This window comes from Crinia signifera, chromosome 2, assembly GCF_055691185.1.
Source record: "Crinia signifera chromosome 2, ASM5569118v1, whole genome shotgun sequence".
In the NCBI taxonomy this organism is placed as follows: domain Eukaryota; kingdom Metazoa; phylum Chordata; class Amphibia; order Anura; family Myobatrachidae; genus Crinia; species Crinia signifera.
Window position 1 is genome coordinate 311303318 of NC_139218.1, and position 19850 is coordinate 311323167.

General features: G+C 42.5%; 1 protein-coding gene across 13 annotated transcripts in view; it reads right to left on the reverse strand.

Annotated features, from left to right (window-relative positions):
* Positions 1-19850, reverse strand: part of ENOX1 (ecto-NOX disulfide-thiol exchanger 1) — a 478832-nt gene that overhangs the window by 33417 nt on the left and 425565 nt on the right. For all 13 annotated transcript variants that reach the window (XM_083168953.1, XM_083168947.1, XM_083168950.1 and 10 more), the window contains 2 exons: positions 19474-19658; positions 2457-2564 (listed from right to left, as the gene is read on the reverse strand). In XM_083168953.1, the coding sequence (XP_083025079.1) occupies positions 2457-2564; positions 19474-19658 (293 nt within the window). The remainder of the gene's footprint in view (positions 1-2456; positions 2565-19473; positions 19659-19850) is intronic.

Sequence of the window (19850 nt, forward strand, 5' to 3'; positions counted from 1 at the left end):
CTGGCACTACTGAGGACATGATATGTAACTGGCACTACTGAGGACATGATATGTAACTGGCACTCAATATGTGCAAGAAAATGATTGTTTGGCATTCATAGAAAGGGTCTGAGATTGTACACAAACTTTGTTTCATGTTTTGAAACCTTGTTTTATGCACAAATAAAATATTTGTGTGTATTTAATTTGTTTGATATTGTTATACAACATAAATGCAAGATACCTCAAGATACATCATTGAAATATGAAAATATTCTGAAATATAAATAAACCGTTATCCAAAATTCTTCTGGTCCCGAGCATTTTGGATAAGTGATACTCAACCTGTATCAAAATTTTTTTTTTCAAATACACTTTTATTGAAAGCTTTCAATGATACAACAAAAAAATCATCCCATTCATGGCCAGGACCTGGCAAATTTACAAACGGAGGAATTCCGTGTTAGCACTGAATGGCAAGCTCGGCAGAATTTTAATGTACAAGTGAATAGACCATCAATAGAACTGAGTCACATATGGCCATAGAATTCTATCAGATCATTACATTTATAACCACGCATGGATCAGTGAGATGCACTCATGCTTCTCAGCATCTAACCGTTTAATAAAAAAAAAAGGTTAAAAATCCCGCCCAAATATGGTGTGTGGTGCCCTCCAATGAGCATAACCAGGCCTGGACTCTTTGAGCCAGTGCTAGTTTTTCAAAATGCAGGGGGGATAAAATAAACGCACCAGGCTTTTAGACTGGTCCTGGTTCCAAAAATATGGAGGACAAAAGTAGAGGTCCCCCGTATTTTGTAAACCAGAACCAGGCTCCAAAAGTCAGCAGGTTAATGCCACAGCGGAGGGAGATTTTTTACTCAAGGTTCCCAAATAAAAGGGTCTCCCCCAGGCCACCCAAGGCCAGTCTAGCGCTATCCCCACCACCCCTGGGTGGTTGGGGCTGGGTGGATAATTGTGAAAGTTTAAAAAAAAAAACATTGGGTTTGGCTGTGAAACAATAATGCTTCAGGGTCATTCATATTGGCTGCATGTAAACTCACCAGCCAAATACAAATTACCTCACCATTGGAAAATACGAATCTTATCAAAATCTCCCATTGCCTTCAAATTCTTGAACACTTTCTGTAAACCCCTCTATTTATTAGTGCATATCTTTTATTTAAACTATACTACCCACATTAATGCACATATACAGCTCTCTTGACCTATATTCTAAACCTCGCTTGATCCTCTCCTTTCAGCTGCACCCACCTATAACTGGAATGTAACATGTCTCACTGTACCCTTTATTCTACTGTCTGCATTTATATTGTCTACCTCATATTTCCCTCATGCATATACAATATGTCCTTTTTTTATTGGTCTGGAGCTGAAGTGCTTTATAAAAATTCAGCAACTATAATCCCATATAATAGAAGGCTAACACTGCTCCTCACCTCTATGGGGAGGGAATTCAAATGTTTTGCAAGGTGGCGGCCATTAGATGGCGCCCGATGAAGCAAGTCATGTGTTGCTCTCTTTGGGTGGGCACAGCCACCAGCGCTGACATATCACTAAAATTTTGTTACATCATTTTTATGGGCTGCTAACTAGTAATAATAATGATGACATCCTGTTAAAGTGACTTCAATAGAAGTCTTAAACTGAGGCTAGATGCAGTAAGAGGCTTACCTGTAGTAACTTCACACATTTAGAATGGTGTTTTTTTAGGCTACATCCATTCTCATAAGGCTGATGTCATATTTTCCAAACAGAAAAAAGTAGCTAAAGCGCCATATTAGAGCCTAGCTTTAAATGGGAAACTTGGTTTTACTGCCACACAGTGTGCTTAATTAGTATAAAGCTGCATTACCCACAGGAAGTGCATGATGGAATGAACGCCTAGCCAATTAATAAATCGCCCATTTTGTCCAAATAACTGCACAAAATGCTCAGGGCAGTGGGGTAACTACCCAAGTGCTGTCGCAGGGTCTCTATCGGCAGATGTCATGCAGACCGCATGGAATTTTTTTAGAAACAGCACACCCAAAAATTGGCACCGCCTTGGATGAGATAAATTCTTGAGGTCCTACTGGACCTCTAGCGTCTGTCAGGAGAGTGTAAGGCGTATAGCGCTACCCGGAAGTGCCAGATTCAAGTGTAAACCCCTGGCACTAAGCATGTTTCCTTCTGGCAATGAGCATGTAACCCCTGGTAACAAGCATGGAACCCCTGGCAATGGGCATGTAACCCTTGGCAACGAGCAAGAAAACCCTAGCAATGAGCCCCATGGCAACCAGCATGCAGGTAAAAATACTCTAATTAATGTATGTGGGGCTCCAGAAATTGTTTTGGCAGGGTGTGTGTGTAAAGTTTAATGTTTTGACACTGGCTTAGGAACGGCATATATCGCTACATAAAGCATAATAAGAATAAGGTACACTTTATCGGCAGTCTGTCAGGTTCTGACTCACCTGTTCTTTGAGAACATTCATCAGGGCAAGCGCATGTGTTTGTTCTTCCTTGGCTTTCTCTAGTTCATTTTTCTTGTTGTTTAGCTCCTCCTGCATTGCTACTAATTGCTGCAAAACAAAATGGAAACAGAAAAGTCATTACTGGTATGCAAATTCATGCAACACTTTGATAACTTTCTAAATTGTCATTTATTTGGTTCACTTGATTTTAATTCAAAATATTTAATGTGTACTGTTCTGAGATGGAGAGGAACAACACTGTGAATGTAAATCTTGTGATAGGAACATTAAAAAATGTATCCATTACTACTGTATGTAATGTAGCTTTATATTTTTTAGATGCATCTTGGAAAGCAAAGTTTTTATGAGATCTTTTCGAACAAAATTTACATTAAACTGGAACATAGCATAATTTGCAGTGGCAATTTTTGTTTGCGGACTTAATGATGCGCATAAGTAAAAAGTATCATATGGCTAGATTTCAAATAATACAGTTTTAAGAAAAAGGAACACACATTTAGATGGGCAGGCAAGCAGATTTAAGTATGCTTGTGTTTTCCCGGACACTCCCAGCGTTTCACTGGGCATCCCCAACTTTTTGCAGGCACACCCATGAAACGGCCAGGAACCACCCTGTCACTCACCCAGCGATAGTCTTGCTAATAGAAATATTTGCCAAAGCTGTTTACAGCAGCCGATGAGTATGTGCAGTAGACCAAACATGGGCCAGCGTCCAAATTCGGACCTGGCCAAGCAAGTCTGAATCGGGCTAATGAGGTTATAAAAAAATTGAACCAAGGGAAGTATCATAGAAATACTACCCATACTAATAAAGATACAACTAAGAAAATGTTTTCAAATAACGAGCTGGTACGAAACAAGAATAGCACTGTATGAAGACCCTATTAGCTAAACAAATTAAATTAAAGGAAGGTAAGGGGGAGTGTGAGAACAAGATGGAAGGGACAGGACCATAGCTATATAGATACATAGGGCAGTATTCAATGAAAAAAATTCTCCGTGCATGGCGAGAGATTTTTTCTCTCGCCACGCACTCGCCCTGTTCCGGAGGGCTCGCTGCCACTCCTGCTCCCACTATTCAATGTGGTTAAGACTCGCCGCCACTCGCGGCGAGTCTTAACCCCTGCAGCGGACGAGCGTCCGCGGCAGGGAGCCGGGGGACGGTGGCAGCCAGGAAGATTAAAGTCTCCCTGGCTGCCCCAGAACATATTTGGAGGGGAGGTGGGCTCCCCGGGACCCAGGCAGCACAAGCTGCCCCCCCCCCTATAGCCAGCGGGGGACCCAGTATTCACTGCACCCGATCGTGCATATGTAATGATCGGATGCAGTCAATATATGAATATCTAATGAGCGGCTCGAGAGCTCCGGCCCCCTACTGGCTGCTCTGTGTAAAAAAAAAAAAAAAAAATGTAAATTTTTTTTTTCAATTAAATATATATTCATGTGCTAAAAGCACATGAATAAAAATAACATGCCCCTTCACAGAAAAAAAATCCTGATTTTCTTACACCAAAATTTAATTAAAAAACCTTTTAGTTTAAAAGTTCACATTCCAGTTCTCCATGAAAAGATGGAGAATTGCTACACGGAGAGACACGGCGAAAATCACTTAAAAAGACGGCGAAAATATCACATTGAATAGGGTGGTTCACTTTTGGAGAGTAAAATGCTCCTTTCAACATGAAAACAGCACAAACTCGCCATAAAACAAGGCAAATTTTTCTCATTGAATCCTGGCCAGAGAGAAAAAGAACTTAAGACAATACTACATAAGATTTGTTGAAATGTATTTAATGATGTGACTGATTTATACAACATGTAAATGTTTTATTTGCTTATAATGAAATAACAAAAAAAAAATAATTAAACCAAAACAATGTGCGATTTCTTAATATGAAAAACTTCTACCTACGATAATCTTTGTACAACATATCTGTGTTTTTTATGCTTTACCAGCAATGAACTGGCAACGGAACCTTTATAATCCTCCAATTAGTCTCAGCATTGTCACTTCTGTTATCTAAAATTGTGACGGATAGCACATCCTTTTACAAGATTCACGTATTAAAGGGCAAAATGCTATACTTCGAAAAACCACAGGAATAAAAATTTTTTTGCTGAAATCCTGGAGCAGGTAATGAATCCAAAATTAAGCAGGTATCCGGGAAAGTGAGCATAGGGTGACACGTAGCGAGATCTGAAATACATGTCCTGCTCTCCAAAATGAATTATCCAAGAGGATATCCGCTTCAGCAGACAGCTTCCTGTCAGCTTCTAACACCGGTTCTGTTATTGCACAGTGTGATCAGTGGCATCAGAAAAACCTGTGACCCATTGCCTGAAGGGGATGCAGAAGGACGGCCACCAGCGATTTAGTTTTTCATCAAATAGAGTCACAAGCTACTGTATACTCCCGATGTGAACATGCTAGCAAATACTACATATAGCAAGCACTGAGATGAGATTCCAAATGTCATTATTTCAGTCCAAATACTAATTATCCAATACCAACTGTCTACAGCTGAATCCAAACAGCTGACTTAACTGCTTAGCTATTAATTTCCTTTCCAATCCCCTGTATCCCTATATATACTCTCATTACCAACTCATTTAAATACAATTATGTTCCCTTAAGCTTGTCGGAAAACAGTGGAAAGGTGCTGATACGTCCCATTTTACATAAAGGTATTTAGCATTTACACACATTACAATGAATACATGTATTTAAAATATCAGCTTGTTCAAAACACATTTTCTTTAACCCAATTTAAAATTTTAGAATGAAATTCCAAATGAACCTCTCCTATAACAGGCAAATATATAAATTTGTATTACCCTTCAATCACATTATTTCCATATACAATATTATGCAGCACTGCACAGAATATGTTTAACCATTCACATAAGACCTCGGCCCACTGTTGCTTTCTGCATCTCAATCACAGAACCAAACCAAACCAATTAGGTTTTTCTTGTGAAAAAGTAGTAATTAAATTGTGCATACCTGTCACCCTTACGTTTAGTCATGTGGTGGTGGACAGGGTTCTGCTTCTGTTTTTTCCACATATTTTAAGACTGTAGCTATTATCACTGGTTTTGCCTGTCACATCGACCATGAATCATGTGATATTGTCCTGCACATCCAACTCCTGCACCCCTGAAAGTGCTTTGTGGCACACTTTGGTGCCCCAGCAGCCAGTTTAGGAACCACTGGTCAATGGTACAGGAGTCGATGGTCCACTCAGGTACCATTGCTGACCCCACAGCCCAAAACTATGTGCATCAGCTGTGGCACCTCTGTAAGTCAGCACCCATGACTCACTGCTGGCTGTGAGGGGGATGCATGGCTACTGCAGTGCAGTCAGCACAGGTTGGTAAGATTGCCCATTGCAGCCAAAATCTTGGCAGTGCCTACAGTTGGGAAGAGAAGGGATATAACAGCTTCCCTAATCCCTCTGGGTCCAGGCTGCAGGAAGACTGTGGTATACATGCAATTGATGTCGAAACTGCAGAAAAGACGGCAGTTATTGACATGAAGGAGTTCCGATCTATTCAATCCTAGCTTGGGTTTTTTTGGCAGGTCGAAATGTTCCGACCTGTCGAAAACCAGGTCGATTGATGGAATAGCCCCTAATCCACCTGATTTTGCCTTTTAGTTTTGGCTGTGTTTCAGGCAATCTCAATCAGACATTAAAACATGCCGGATTGAGTCAGGGAGGATGGTGCCTGGGGAGCAGCAGCAGCTTACAAGGCACAGTCCTACTACTTTGTAATACTCGGCTCCAGGAGAAGCTGACAGGAGAAAGACTACACAAAGATGAATAGTTAAATCATCACCAAGAACAAATGCTCTCCTCATCTCACAGAAGTAGACAAGATACCTATATTATATATATATGCAAATACAAGAGGGACCCAAACCGCGCACACAGAATCAGTAGCAGCACTTCTGAGGATCCCCTGTTAGATGGGACCCAAGAGAGTTTTAGAGATGAAAATAGAGAGGCTCAGAGTGCGCTAATAATAATTATACATAATTAAAAAAAGGCAAGTTTCATAAAAAAGTGCCCCATGGGCAATATAAAAAGTACAATAACACTTTTACTATAACAAGGAATGAATATCCTTCAAAGCTCTGGTTTTTCCACCAATAGATGGGCCCCACGCGTTTAGTCAGAAAGTTTACTTCATCGGGGGCTTAGAAAGCATTGAATTTAGCAAACCAACTGGGTCTTCTTACAAGAAAAAAAAACACATAAACTGCAAAGGTGAGATCTGTGTTCACAAAGGTTGATAGTATAGGAAAGAATATGCCGCCATAAAGTTTGGGCTAAGAAATGGACACTGCCCAAAAATATTCGGTCTCTGGGACAAGATGAATGGGGGTGTTATCAGCCCCAAAACCAATATAGTATCAATACTAGAATGACAGCCCATACATTGCAGGACCACCGGATGTGTGCTCACTGGAATCCAGAAACTGCATTCAGTTTCTTATAATTATTTTTTTTTTAAATGCATAAACCAGCAGGGGGCCGGGAGCCGCTCATTACATATTCATATATTGACTTCACACTGCTCCCACTCATTAAATATGCACGAGCAGGGGGCAGGGGACTCCCTACGCGAGTCCCCTGCCAGCTCTCCAGGGGGGGGGGGCAGCTGCTACTGACCGTGTCCCCGGGAGCCCTCCTTACCCCCCACACATTCCAGCGCAGGCAGGGAGACTACCATCTCCCTGCCTGCCACAATTCCCGGCTCCCTACGACAGTTAAAATTCGCCATCAGGGGCAGCGAGCCCCTGTGGCGTTGAATAGGGCGACAGGGAGGGCTGGCAGCGAATGCTCAAGCCCTCCGGAACGCAGCAAATGTGCAGAGAATCCTAAACAGGATTCGCCGCACATGCCGAAAATCGGCATTGAATACTGCCCTATGCGGTTTGAGCTAGATTGCATTGCATCAATGGGCTAAAGCACTGTGCGTTTTGAATTAGATGTGATGTAATCTAGTTCAAAAAGTAGGTTAAGCACATACTTTTTTGCTGTGGGATGTGATGCGCACATCTCATTGCACCCAGTAAATGTACCATGTATGGGCACCTTTAAATACCTGTGGACAGTAAAATTTGAATAGAATCCCATCAATCAGTTTTTTACTGTGATTCTTCTAGTACAGTGGTCGCCAACCCGTCGCTCGCAAGCTACCGGTAAGCTCGACCACTTTGCCGCCGCGCACCCCTCCATTAACCGCCGCCACCCGCTGTCCGCCCCTCCATTGTCCGCCACCGCTGCTTCCCTTTTCCCTGAGGGGAGGAGAGCGCATTGCACGTCACTGTGTGTCCCTGTGACTGCGGCGTCCGCCAATCAGAGCTCGCGGCTGGCAGCCAATCAGGGGACGGCCCGCAAGCTTTGATTGGCGGACGGCGCAGTCACAAGGAAATAAGGGGAAGGAGAGACATGCGGTGCACTGTGCATTTCTACCCTGAAAAGGGAAGCAGTGGCGCCGACCTCAGACACAGGACACAGCCGGACAGACAGCGCCGGCGGCAGCAGCACTGCAGGGGGGACCGGATGACTGAACAGTTCTCTAGCCGGCAGCAGCAGCAAAAATGGTGAGTGTGCTGCTGCTGGGAAACACCTGGTGCTGTGGGGGCATACTTGTTGGCACTGTGGGGGGCATACTTATTGTTAACACTGTGGGGGCACCGTGGGGGTATTCCTGTTTCTGGCACTGTGGGGACATACCTGGCACCGTGGGAGCATATATGTATCTGGCACTAATTGGGCATATGTATATCTGGCACTGCACTATTGGGGGCATATGTGCAACATACCCCCATTTTCATTGGACGCACCCCATGTGGCTACACCCAATCACGCAGTTATGTGTCTGGCATAGTGTGTCAGGGCATTATAGTGTGTGCCATAATGTGTAAAGGGCATTATTTGGTTATTAGGCAGATTTTTTTTTATTTTAGTAGCTCTGCGGGTGGTTTATTTTGCCGCGAGTAGCTCAAAAAAAGGTTGGAGACCACTGTTCTAGTACAAGCAACATTGGTTATTATTAGTCACCTCATCTCTTTCTATGCAGAAGTTTCGCAAATGAAAAATCTAAGAAATGATTCAGAAAAGTCTAAAAACAATGGTTGTTGCGGCACTGCATAAAAATAAGATATTTACCAGTTAGGAGTAAAAAAAAAAAGGAAATCAAAATATAAGCAACATTTTGCTAAAGTAATATATAGAGTACTGTAAAGGGAGGAGGGCTTTAAGTAAAGTGAAAGTGACAATTGCTCGTATTGATTCAGCTGGATCACATACAAATATGTGACAGTGAAAAATGAATTCAGAGGATGTATTTTGCATAACTAGTTTTAGTGAGAAAAATTAGATACAGAAAATGCATTATGTTTTCGAAACATTCCTTAAAAAATGAATTATAGCAACATTATGAAAGAGGCACATTTTCTGACTTGTGTGATTAATGAGTATGCAGTCTTGCGTGCAATAACATGAACAAACATTAAATGGCCATTGCTGCTATTCCTTTAAAGTACTCCTACAAAATGTCCCGATCCTAGAGATCATAAAGGCTGTTGGCTATTTATAGGCTAGTCGGACACTTACTAGGCTAGGGCTGCAGAACTTTGCACAAGTATTGACTTCAGATATGTATAATTTATTATAATTATTTACTTTTAGTTGATTATTCATAAAGTAATTTCAGTGAATCCCCATTTGACTTTCAGAAGAACTGAAATACCATTCGGGACATCACTGAGCATGCAGACAAGGAGGGACTGCCTAAACAGATGGTGCAATACCACTGTGCTCAATAAGGCATCAGGTGGTAATTCCTTTAAAGCCTCATGGACTTTTCTGATCGTAGCCTCTCTAAAGCCTCATGGATGGACAGCTCTGGTGGTAGCATCTCTAAATGCTCCTGGATTGCTCTGGTGGTTGCTTCTCTAAATGCTCCTGGATTGCTCTGGTGGTAGCTTCTCTAAATGCTCCTGGATTGCTCTGGTGGTAGCTTCTCTAAATGCTCCTGGATTGCTCTGGTGGTTGCTTCTCTAAATGCTCCTGGATTGCTCTGGTGGTAGCTTCTATAAATATTTATGGACTGCTCTGGTGGTAGCTTCTCTAAAGCCTCACGGACTGCTCTGGTGGTAGCTTCCCTAAAGCCTCTCGGACTGCTCTGGTGGTAGCTTCCCTAAAGCCTCACAGACTGCATGGATGGTAGTTTCTCTATAGCTTCATGGACTGCTCTGGTGGTAGCTTCCCTAAAGACTCATGTATTGCTTTGGCATTAGTCTCTCTAAAGCCTCATGGACTGCTCTGGTGGCAGTTTCACAGCTGGCAAAATACATTACTGTAGGAAAATACCATTTTCTCATTAGGGAAACTGAAATCTAAAATTGGTGCAAACGTGTGCACATCTGCAAGACTAGACTAGCGAAGCAGAAAGTAAACGCTTACCACTCTCACCCTAGAGACAGTGATAAGGATATAAATACAAAAGAACCTTGGATTATTGATGATAAAATATAGGATGCACAATGGAAGGACCTGCATATAGTAATCAAACAGGTTTGGCTTAAATGTGTACCCGCAAATTGAAGGTTGCATTATCTAAAGCTGTATAATATAACACAGGTCTGTTTGCCCAATATACAAACGTGTCCTCATAAAACTAGCCTCAATACACCATGTGAGCAAGAATCCTGGTGACTCTGCTAGCAATGGGTTTATTCTTGCCTAGAAAGGTACAATGTGATAGAAGTAGGACACACAGGTGTGGCAGCTACTGGTTCTCCCCATGTATGACTTTGACATTGTGTGCTAAATCACTTGTGCGCTTTGCACTGTCATCACTAAGGTAGTAAGCCACTGTGCTGGGCAACATTTGAAGTGTTAGTGGCAACACCACAGCAGGGAAAGCACTGTGCGTGGTTGTTATCACTGTTTACCATTGTAAAGCGCAACAAATCTGCTGCGCTATATAAGAAACTGTAAATAAATAATAAATAATTGTGGCAGCTGCTGGTCTCAGGGTGCATGGGAGATCTTGCAACAGTAGCGAGAGCTTGTGCATATCACTGGAGTTAGGTGGGAGAAGAGACACACAGGCTAATGTTCTGGTAGGGATTTAATGGAGGTTGGAGTTTTCATGATGTGTCACTATAATAAATCTCGGTACTTATGTATTATCTGGGCTCCCATGTTAAATGCACCCCATTTTTTCATGCCCTTACTATCCAACTACGCATGGAGTTAATTTTATATAGTGTGGCGAGCGCAGCGAGCCACCGTGCCCGAAGCGTGGCGAGCGCAGCGAGCCCCGCGAGGGGATGCGGTCTCATAAGAAAAACGGGAGCCCAGATATTACATAAGTACCTAAATCTCTTCCTTACTCTGTATATGAAGCACACATTTGGCATAAAAAAAGCTGCCTCTATTTAGTGGCTCTTCATATGCAGATTCAGAGACTCAGTCGCACACAGATATACAAGTGTCACTGGTGCGTTCTAGTTGCATAATGGCCAAGATGCATTTTCAGGTAAAAAGATGCAAAAAGATGGTCGGCATTACTGTCGCACTGGACCTGGACGGGCTGTTTGGGGCAACTGCATCAATAAGGAATGATGACACAACTGTATAATTCAGAGCCCCATGTGACAATCAGCATTAAGGTATACCACTTAGCTTGCCATGCTTCCGGCACAGTGCCTCGCACACTATTATATTCTCACAATGGGCCTTATTCTAGTTCACTCTTTCTGACAAAATCCTTCTTAGATGGACAAAACCATGTGCACTGCAGGTGGGGCAGATGTTACTTGTGCAGATATAATTCGATTTGGGTGGGGTTTACTTCAAAGTGAGATCTATATTGTAGTGTAAAAAATAAAGCAGCCAGTATTTTCAATTAACAGAAACAAAATAACTCACCCAAATCTAATTCTCTCTGCACATTTTACATCTTCCCCCCCTGAAGTGCACATGGTTTTGTCCATCTAAGAAGGATTTTGTCAGAAAGAATTAACTAGAATAAGGCCCTATATGCCCACTTGGATAGTAAAGTATGAGAAATAACCTTTAAACCCCCCCCCCCCCCCCCCCCACCTTTTTATGATAACCTAATAACCATGCTAACCTAATGAATGTCAACTTATTTCCTGTGTCGACCTAATGCCCGCATCCTTGCTGAATTGGTTCCAGTTTTCAAATTAATGAAAAATTCTAAAATTCAATTATTTTCTCCATTTGAGGCACCTTACTAGTCTAGGCTGCTTTACTCAAAATAATTGACTTAGTTTTGCTTTTTTAAAAACTACCTTCTTTCAACAATAATAAGAGTTTGTTTTATTTGTGATAACGTAGCTGGTAGTCATGTTTGAGACTTAAGAAATGCAAAGGTACTTGTGTATTTGCAGGGCGCTCACTAAGCTATTTGCTTAGTGGGCTATTCTGCGTAGTGAAATCGCATCGCCCGATGTGATGCGATCTCACTAGTTAATGTCTTCACTGCACTCTGACCGCCAATCGCATCGCATCACACACAAAATCGCATGCGATTTAGTACAACACCCCCAGTGTACATGTCTATGTGATACAATGGGATTTAGCACACCCCCACTATCCATGTCACCCCGAAGAGTGGCAACCTTTTCATACCCTCACTATCCACGTCGGCGTGGAGTTGATCTTATAAAGTGAGGCGAGCACAGCGAGCCACCGAGCCCGAAGCGTGGCGAGCCCTGCGAATAACTTTACATGTATTCCGCGTCTGCTCGCCATGCTTCGGTCTCGATGGCTTGCCACAATCAACTCCACGCCGATGTGGATAGTGGGGGTATGAAAAGGTTGGGAGGACGCGTAACCGCGTGCGCTCGGCACGCTTCAGGGTGATGTGGATCTCATGGGTGCTTATACAATAAAAAATCGCATCGCACCACAAATACCATGCCATCCACTGGCAGGGGTGCACTAAAAATTAACTAAGGAAAATCACATTGCATTGCACAGCAAAATTGCATGCGATGCGATTTTCCTACAGTGCCGTCAGTGGCGTAACTCCAGGAGGCACTGGAGACTTTTGCCGCCGGGCGTTAGCCATCAGGAGGGGCACAGAGAGCAGGCATCAGTCCAGGGTCACTAATGCAGATTCCCAGATTCCTCCGCTGGGGGATTTAAGGTCTCTGCATCAGTGCACGGAGGGATCTGGGGGTAAGTATCCCCAGGACACTTACACTGAACGCCCTCTCCGCGCGCGTGTGTGTGTGTGTGTGACTCGCCGTGGATTGGATCTCTATTACGTATCATATCCGTGCTGCTGTGCTCCCTCTATCAGTTCTCTCTCTCTGCAGAGCGGGCACGGCGCATGCACTGACAGCCGCAAGTATGAACAGCTGAGCAACGGCTCAACTGTACAATGAAATTTTAAACTGCAGCCTGCGGCACCCTGATTGGCTGGTGCACAGGTTGCAGGGAGGTAGGAGATGGGATCCCTGCAGCACAGAATTGGCAACGGCATGCAGCCTGTACTGTGCGGCTGTGATGTGGCGGTAAGCGGTACAGGGGTTGAAAAGTGCGTGACAGAGTTGAGGGGGTATAAAACATTTTCTTATTAGATACAGTAGTATATATGGTGGCCCCAAATACTGGGGGTTGGGGGGCACCACTATCAATGCTGCCTCCGGGCACATTGTGGGAACTTACGCCACTGGGTGCCGTACGTATGTAAATTGGGCGCCCTGCAAATACACAAGTACCAATGCAAATTGGTAATACCAAAGTATGAATTCCCAAAACAACCAAATACCACATAGGCATAGCCTTACCTGTACCATCATTACGTTTTTGTTTCGAAGTTGAATATGATGTGGAAATGTTAATTGGTACTTGTGTACTATCACGGCCCCCATCGCATCGCAGACCATAAGGCATGCGATGCGACGAGATTTCCCCCCATGTCATACAATGTTAAAATTGTATAGCATTGTATATGGCATACAATGCGATGCGATGCGATTTTAAATTGTATAAGCACCCTAATGGGGGCTTACAATGTTAAATGCACCCCCACGCCACCACCACTATGAACGTAAACCCGAAGCGTGGCGAGCGGTGGCGGTACGCGTCCTCCGACCTTTTCATACCCCCACTATCCACGTCGGCGTGAAGCTGATTTTATATAGTGTGGCGAGCGCATCGAGACACCGAGCCTGAAGCGTGGCGAGTGCAGCGAGGGGACGCGGAATACATGTAAAGTAATACGCGTGCGCTCACCACGCTTCGAGCTCGGTGGCTCGCCACACTATCAACTCCACACCGACGTGGATAGTGGGGGTATGAAAAGGTCAGAGGACGCGTACCGCTGCGCTCGCCACGCTTCGGGTTGGCGTTCATACTGGGGGTGGCGTGGGGGTGCATTTAACATTGCTTAAACAATTTAAAATCGTATAGGGGGCTTATACAATTTTAAATCGCTGTGCATCGGGTTTATGCCATGCGATGCGATCAAAAGTCGTGCGACTTAATATCGGGGGCGCCGTGATAATACAAAAGTACCTGTTCATTTCATCCAGTGCAAGTCACTACACAGATAAAAGTAAGTTTGAAGAAAGTTCTTCCTCTACTTCAAACAAATTTTCTCAAAAGGAACTAAATGACTTGAGACGGATGTTACTATAACGTTGTATAAAAATATAGAGCAAACCATGCTGCCAATTTTTTTTAGCCAAGATAACAATCTTGTGTATTGCAAAAATATTTCTGAATTTCTTCAGATTATGGGTTTACCAAAATATTGAGCAGAAGGCAGGCAGCTCTTCTTGGATAGTTCTAAAAGGAGCTTAAAATGCATATTACTGCACATTGGGAATACATTTGCATTGATTTCTATTGTGGGAGATTGTGTAGACACAATTTTGGGTCAAGCGCTAGGGAACAAGGGTGAGGACAGACTTGGGAGCACAAACAATTTGTAGGGAGAGGTGCACACACATGCGATTAGCTTTGCAGGAAAGGAGTGGAAGCGTAAGAAAATAAATAAAATAAAAGCTGGAAAGAAATGAGGAAGAAGAGAGGAGGATAAATGGTGAAAAAAATAATGAAATAAAAATAAAAAAATAAAAAATAAATAATAAATAAAAATCTAAATCAAAGTAAAAATCCTTGAAAAAGCATCCATGTGGTGTGAAACGCGTTGGATACGTTAAGGAGCACCAGGAGAGGAGTACCAAGCTTCTCCAGCCACCCAGAACCTTGCCGCACATCTGACAAAGAAGTCGGAGCCGGCGGGTGACGTCACAGCACCCGGCCGCGAAGTCCCGCAGCTTCACACAAACGCTGCTAACTTTCAGCAAGAACATCAGGGTAAGATAGGGACAGCTTCTCCCAAGACTCTGTTGCTCCCACATCAACACAAAAGTGTGTAAACATATTGGTCTTTGATTTTATTTTTTTACGTTTTTATTATTGTTTTATTTTTATTTTTACTTTGATTTTGATGTATTATTTTTATTTATTTTTTATTTTTTTATTTTTATTTCATTATTTTTTTCACCATTTATCCTCCTCTCTTCTTCCTCATTTCTTTCCAGCTTTTATTTTATTTATTTTCTTACGCTTCCACTCCTTTCCTACAAAGCTAATCGCATGTGTGTGCACCTCTCCCTACAAATTGTTTGTGCTCCCAAGTCTGTCCTCACCCTTCTTCCCTAGCGCTTGACCCAAAATTGTGTCTACACAATCTCCCATTATATCTAAATTTGTACATCAAGCTGCTCCCCCTTAGCGCAAATCCTACCTGAAGGGTCATTCCTTCACCCCCTGTATATTGATTTCTATTGGCCATTCAACAAAACATTGACAAAAAGAATAGTATGAAAATATTAAGTTAGTTTTAGAAAAAAATGCTTATTTTCCGGATCAGTAGACTGTTGATTTAAAAATGGTAAATGTTCTTGGTCAGCAAAGTGGACATACGAAGTACCCTGTGCAAAACAAAAGCATTGCCAGCAAACCTTATGGCCTCCAAGAAGTCATAAAAGTAGGAGAAGCCAACATTATTCATGAGTCTCTCCATATCAAACTGGTTTAATGAAACAATGTGTAAACGCATTGGACAAGTCTGTTGTTTGTTTCACGTATATATGTGGAAGATTTCCATCTGTCCGTATTGAAAAATTAAAGACATGATTTTTTGATGGCCTACAGATACAGAAACTGGTGAAGGATCCAAATTGTACCACATGAAACTGAATCTGAAGCATGTGGTCGATGGGTCGACCATAAGATGGTCGACATACTGGAAGGTTGACAGGGGTCTAGTTCGACATGGGTCAAGGTGGACATGGGAAAAGGACGACACATGCGTTAGGTCGAAAGTAAAAAGGTCGTCATGGGGTTTTTCACTGAGCTGACATGTGCAGATAGGCGGTATTTCAGGCCCTACCATCCACTAGCACGTGGTGGGAGAATAAAATAGTGTGCCGAGCGTAGCGAGGCACCATGCCCGAAGCATGGCGAGCGCAGCAAGCCATGCAGAAGGTCGCGGTTCACTGCAAACTGTGTCCATGTTGACTTTGTCGAAATTCGGGTAAAAAAAAACCAGTGCAAAACCCCATGTCGACCTTTTGACTGTTGACCTAACACATGTGTTGACCTTGACCCATGTCGACCTAGACCCATATCGACCTATACCCCTGTCAACCTTTTATTATGTTGACCCAACGGTGTCAACCAATGATCCCATTTCGTTTTACATGGAGCATGGAGTTATGTCTTTTATTCAAAAATTTTAGGCAATCACAAAGCAGACGACTATCAGGAATTAGTCCAATATATTAAAATGTTTTGACAAAGCAGGTGCCAACATGAGTATTAAAGTACATTTTTTGCACAGCCATTTAGATCACTTCCTGTCCAATCTAGGAGAAGAACAGGATGAATGGTTCCACCAGGATATTCAGGTAGTGAATTAAAGAAAGAAATATATATAGGACTGTGGGATTGTCACATGATTGCCAATTACTTGTTAACATTGTTTAATTTAATTTTCAGAAATATAAAAGACCTATGCATTTCTCAAAAAATAGAGACAATTAAAAAATAAGCATGGCATATTCATGATCAGGAGCTCAAAATGAATCTAAATCGGCTCTTCAATCCCTGACAACAGATTGACTGTTCCCCAGTGTAATATAAACAGGTACTTAAACCTGTACGTCACATATGCTCACTACATATCAATTACACACGTGCAGTAGAATAAATGGCTCAGCAGCTTGTAGAATATATCCAGGGAAAAAGACTTTAAATCTTATGTAAACTTCAGGCAGTACCTGTCATCGTGTTCAGTAATAGGCTGTGTGATTAAATCTCCTCAATCCTATGCATTAAGATATCATACCTACAGTGAACCTTGCATGGAAAAATTAAACTGTTGATGAGATCAAGTTTTATTCAGTTCAGTCACTGCCAGCTAGATAATGTCACTTGCTAGTCCTCATGTGGTTAGATTAGCTCCGAACATTGATTTGCTTGTATTATCTGGTTACCCAATTATATGTTATATTCTTAAGACTAGTAATATATATATGTACCTCCTGATTGTATGTACATTGTCTCTGGACCCAGTGGGTCTGCCTAAATAAACCAGAAAATCTAAATAGACTACAGCTCCATATACATGGAGCAATATGATCGCTGACCAAATATATTGCTCCGTGTCCAGTTTTCATCAGATGGTCGCTGATAAACAGGAGACCCTCTGCCAGGGGATGCCGAACACCCCAGGGCTTGTCGCGGGAAAACGCTACCGGCGACATTCACTCTGTACACACTGAGTTGCCATATACCCGGGGACTATGGCTGAAATCGCCCTGTGTGTATGGGGCTAGACTGTATTAAAAAAAAAAAAATAGTATTTTCAAAATATATATGTAAATCTTTCAATGGCTTGTTAAACAGTGAAGGTTAAAAATAAAAGTGTCCTGTAGCGGTGGGAGGGTTTGCAGTATTGCTTAGGGGTATATTCTATTCCAGTCAGATGGATCCGGCTTTTAGTGTGCGCCCTACTCGCATTGCAATGTGACTAATATGCATCTTTGAAAAACCTGGACACAAAATTGCTCAGGATACGGTGGCGGACCAGCGCCAGGTGTCTGGACATTATGAGGCCAGATGTATGACGACATATCTGTACAAGTACTAATCTAAAGTTACAAGTTGATACAAGATTTTTTGTAAATGTTTCTATACTCCAGTCTTCATAATGTATTAACACAGAGGTGATAGGGTAACATTGTGTTTTTGCAGAGGTAATTAGGGGAAATGGGTTACTACAGAGGGGATATGGGGAATGCATTACTAGATAGCATATGGGGGGAATGCGTTGCTACAGAGGAGATGGGGGAATATATTACCAGAGAGATAATGGGGAATGCATTACCAGAGAGGTGATGGGGGAATGTGTTACTACAGAGTTAAATCGGGCAGTTTGTTAAGAGAGGGAATGGGGGAATGCATTACTAAAAAGGATATGAGGGGGGGGGGGGGGGGGGGTTGCGATACTACTGAGCACATGGAGGAAATGCATTACCAGAGAGCACATGGAGGAAATGCATTACCAGAGAGCACATGGAGGAAATGCATTACCAGAGAGCACATGGAGGAAATGCATTACCAGAGAGCACATGGAGGAAATGCATTACCAGAGAGCACATAGAGGAAATGCATTACCAGAGAGGACATGGAGGCAATGCATTACTACTGAGATGATTGGGAACCATGACTTAATGGGTTTGTCTAAAATAGTTCAACAAATTGAGACTGCAGTGATTTTAGCTACTGCCACATAACTGACTTTGAGTCTCTGTACAAGTTAAAGAATTCACATGGTGCCTTTCTGCAAATCAAGTCTGTCAAGTTACAGTACCAGTCACTTTGTGTCTAACCTGTTAGAAAAATATAAGCTTCCTAATATACAAAGCAGTTGCAGCAAAGTAAAACAATATGTAGGGCTTATGTAGTCATCTATAAATCCTACAGTTACTTTATGTATATAACGCAACATAATAACATACAGCCTTTGGTACATAGGGCAGTATTCAATGAGAAAAATTCGCCCTGTTTTATGGCGAATATGTGCTTTTTTCGCCTTGGACGGAGCATTTTGCTCTCCAAAAGCGAGCAACCCTATTCAATGTGAAATATTCGCCGTCTTTCTAAGTGATTTTCGCCGTCTCTCTCCGTGTAGCAATTCTACATCTTTTCATGGAGAGCTGGAATGTGAACTTTCAAACTAAAAGGTTTTTTTTTTAAATTTTGGTGTACAAAAATCAGGATTTTTTTTCTGTGAAGGGGCATGTTATTTTTATTCATGTGCTTATAGCACATGAATATATATTTAATAAAAAAAACTAAAAAAAAACAGAGCAGCCAGCAGGGGGCCGGAGCGCTCGAGCAGCTCATTAGATATTCATATATTCACTGCATCCGATCATTACATATGCACGATCGGGTGCAGTGAATACTGGGTCCCCCCGCTGGCTATAGGGGTGGGGGGGGGGCAGCTTGTGCTGCCTGGGTCCGGGGGAGCCCCCTCCCCTCCACATATGTTCTGGGGCAGCCAGGGAGACTTTAATCTCTCTGGCTGCCACCGTCCTACGGCTCCCTGCCGCGGACGCTCGTCCGCTGCAGGGGTTAAGACTCGCCGCGAGTGGCGGCGAGTCTTAACCACATTGAATAGAGGGAGCAGGAGTGGCAGCGAGCCCTCCAGAACAGGGCGAGTGCATGGCGAGAGAAAAAATCTCTCGCCATGCACGGAGAATTATTCACATTGAATACTGCCCATAGAAATACGAAACAATGGCATTGCTTGCTTTTTGTAGATTGCGGTTTAACTCACAAAACAGACCAAATTGCATACATGGTGGTTAACTATACAATTGCTGCCAATTTCTTTGCTTTTGCATAGACTAACTTACTTGTTGCATATTTTGCATTGCTTGCTGTAAGAACTGCAGCTGCTGATCCTTGGTCAGGCTTTCCTCTGTTCTTGCATGATGTCCTTTGTCTTGTTTCAGAAGTTCTACTTCATTCCTGTAAGCATCCAACTGCCACCGCAGGCTGTCATTCTCTTCCTTCAGTGCATAAGCTTGGGCAGCTAGAGCTGGAATCATGGGAAAAGGAATACAACTTTGTTTAATTGATTTTAATGAGGACATGATACCCAAAATAATAAAAAATGTATTCATAAAATAATCCAATAGGTTCACTTATCCTAACAGAGTTACAAAATGCAGCATTAGCTAGTTACCAATTATGCAATTGCTGGTGACTCTATGCTTAGGTTTAATCTTGG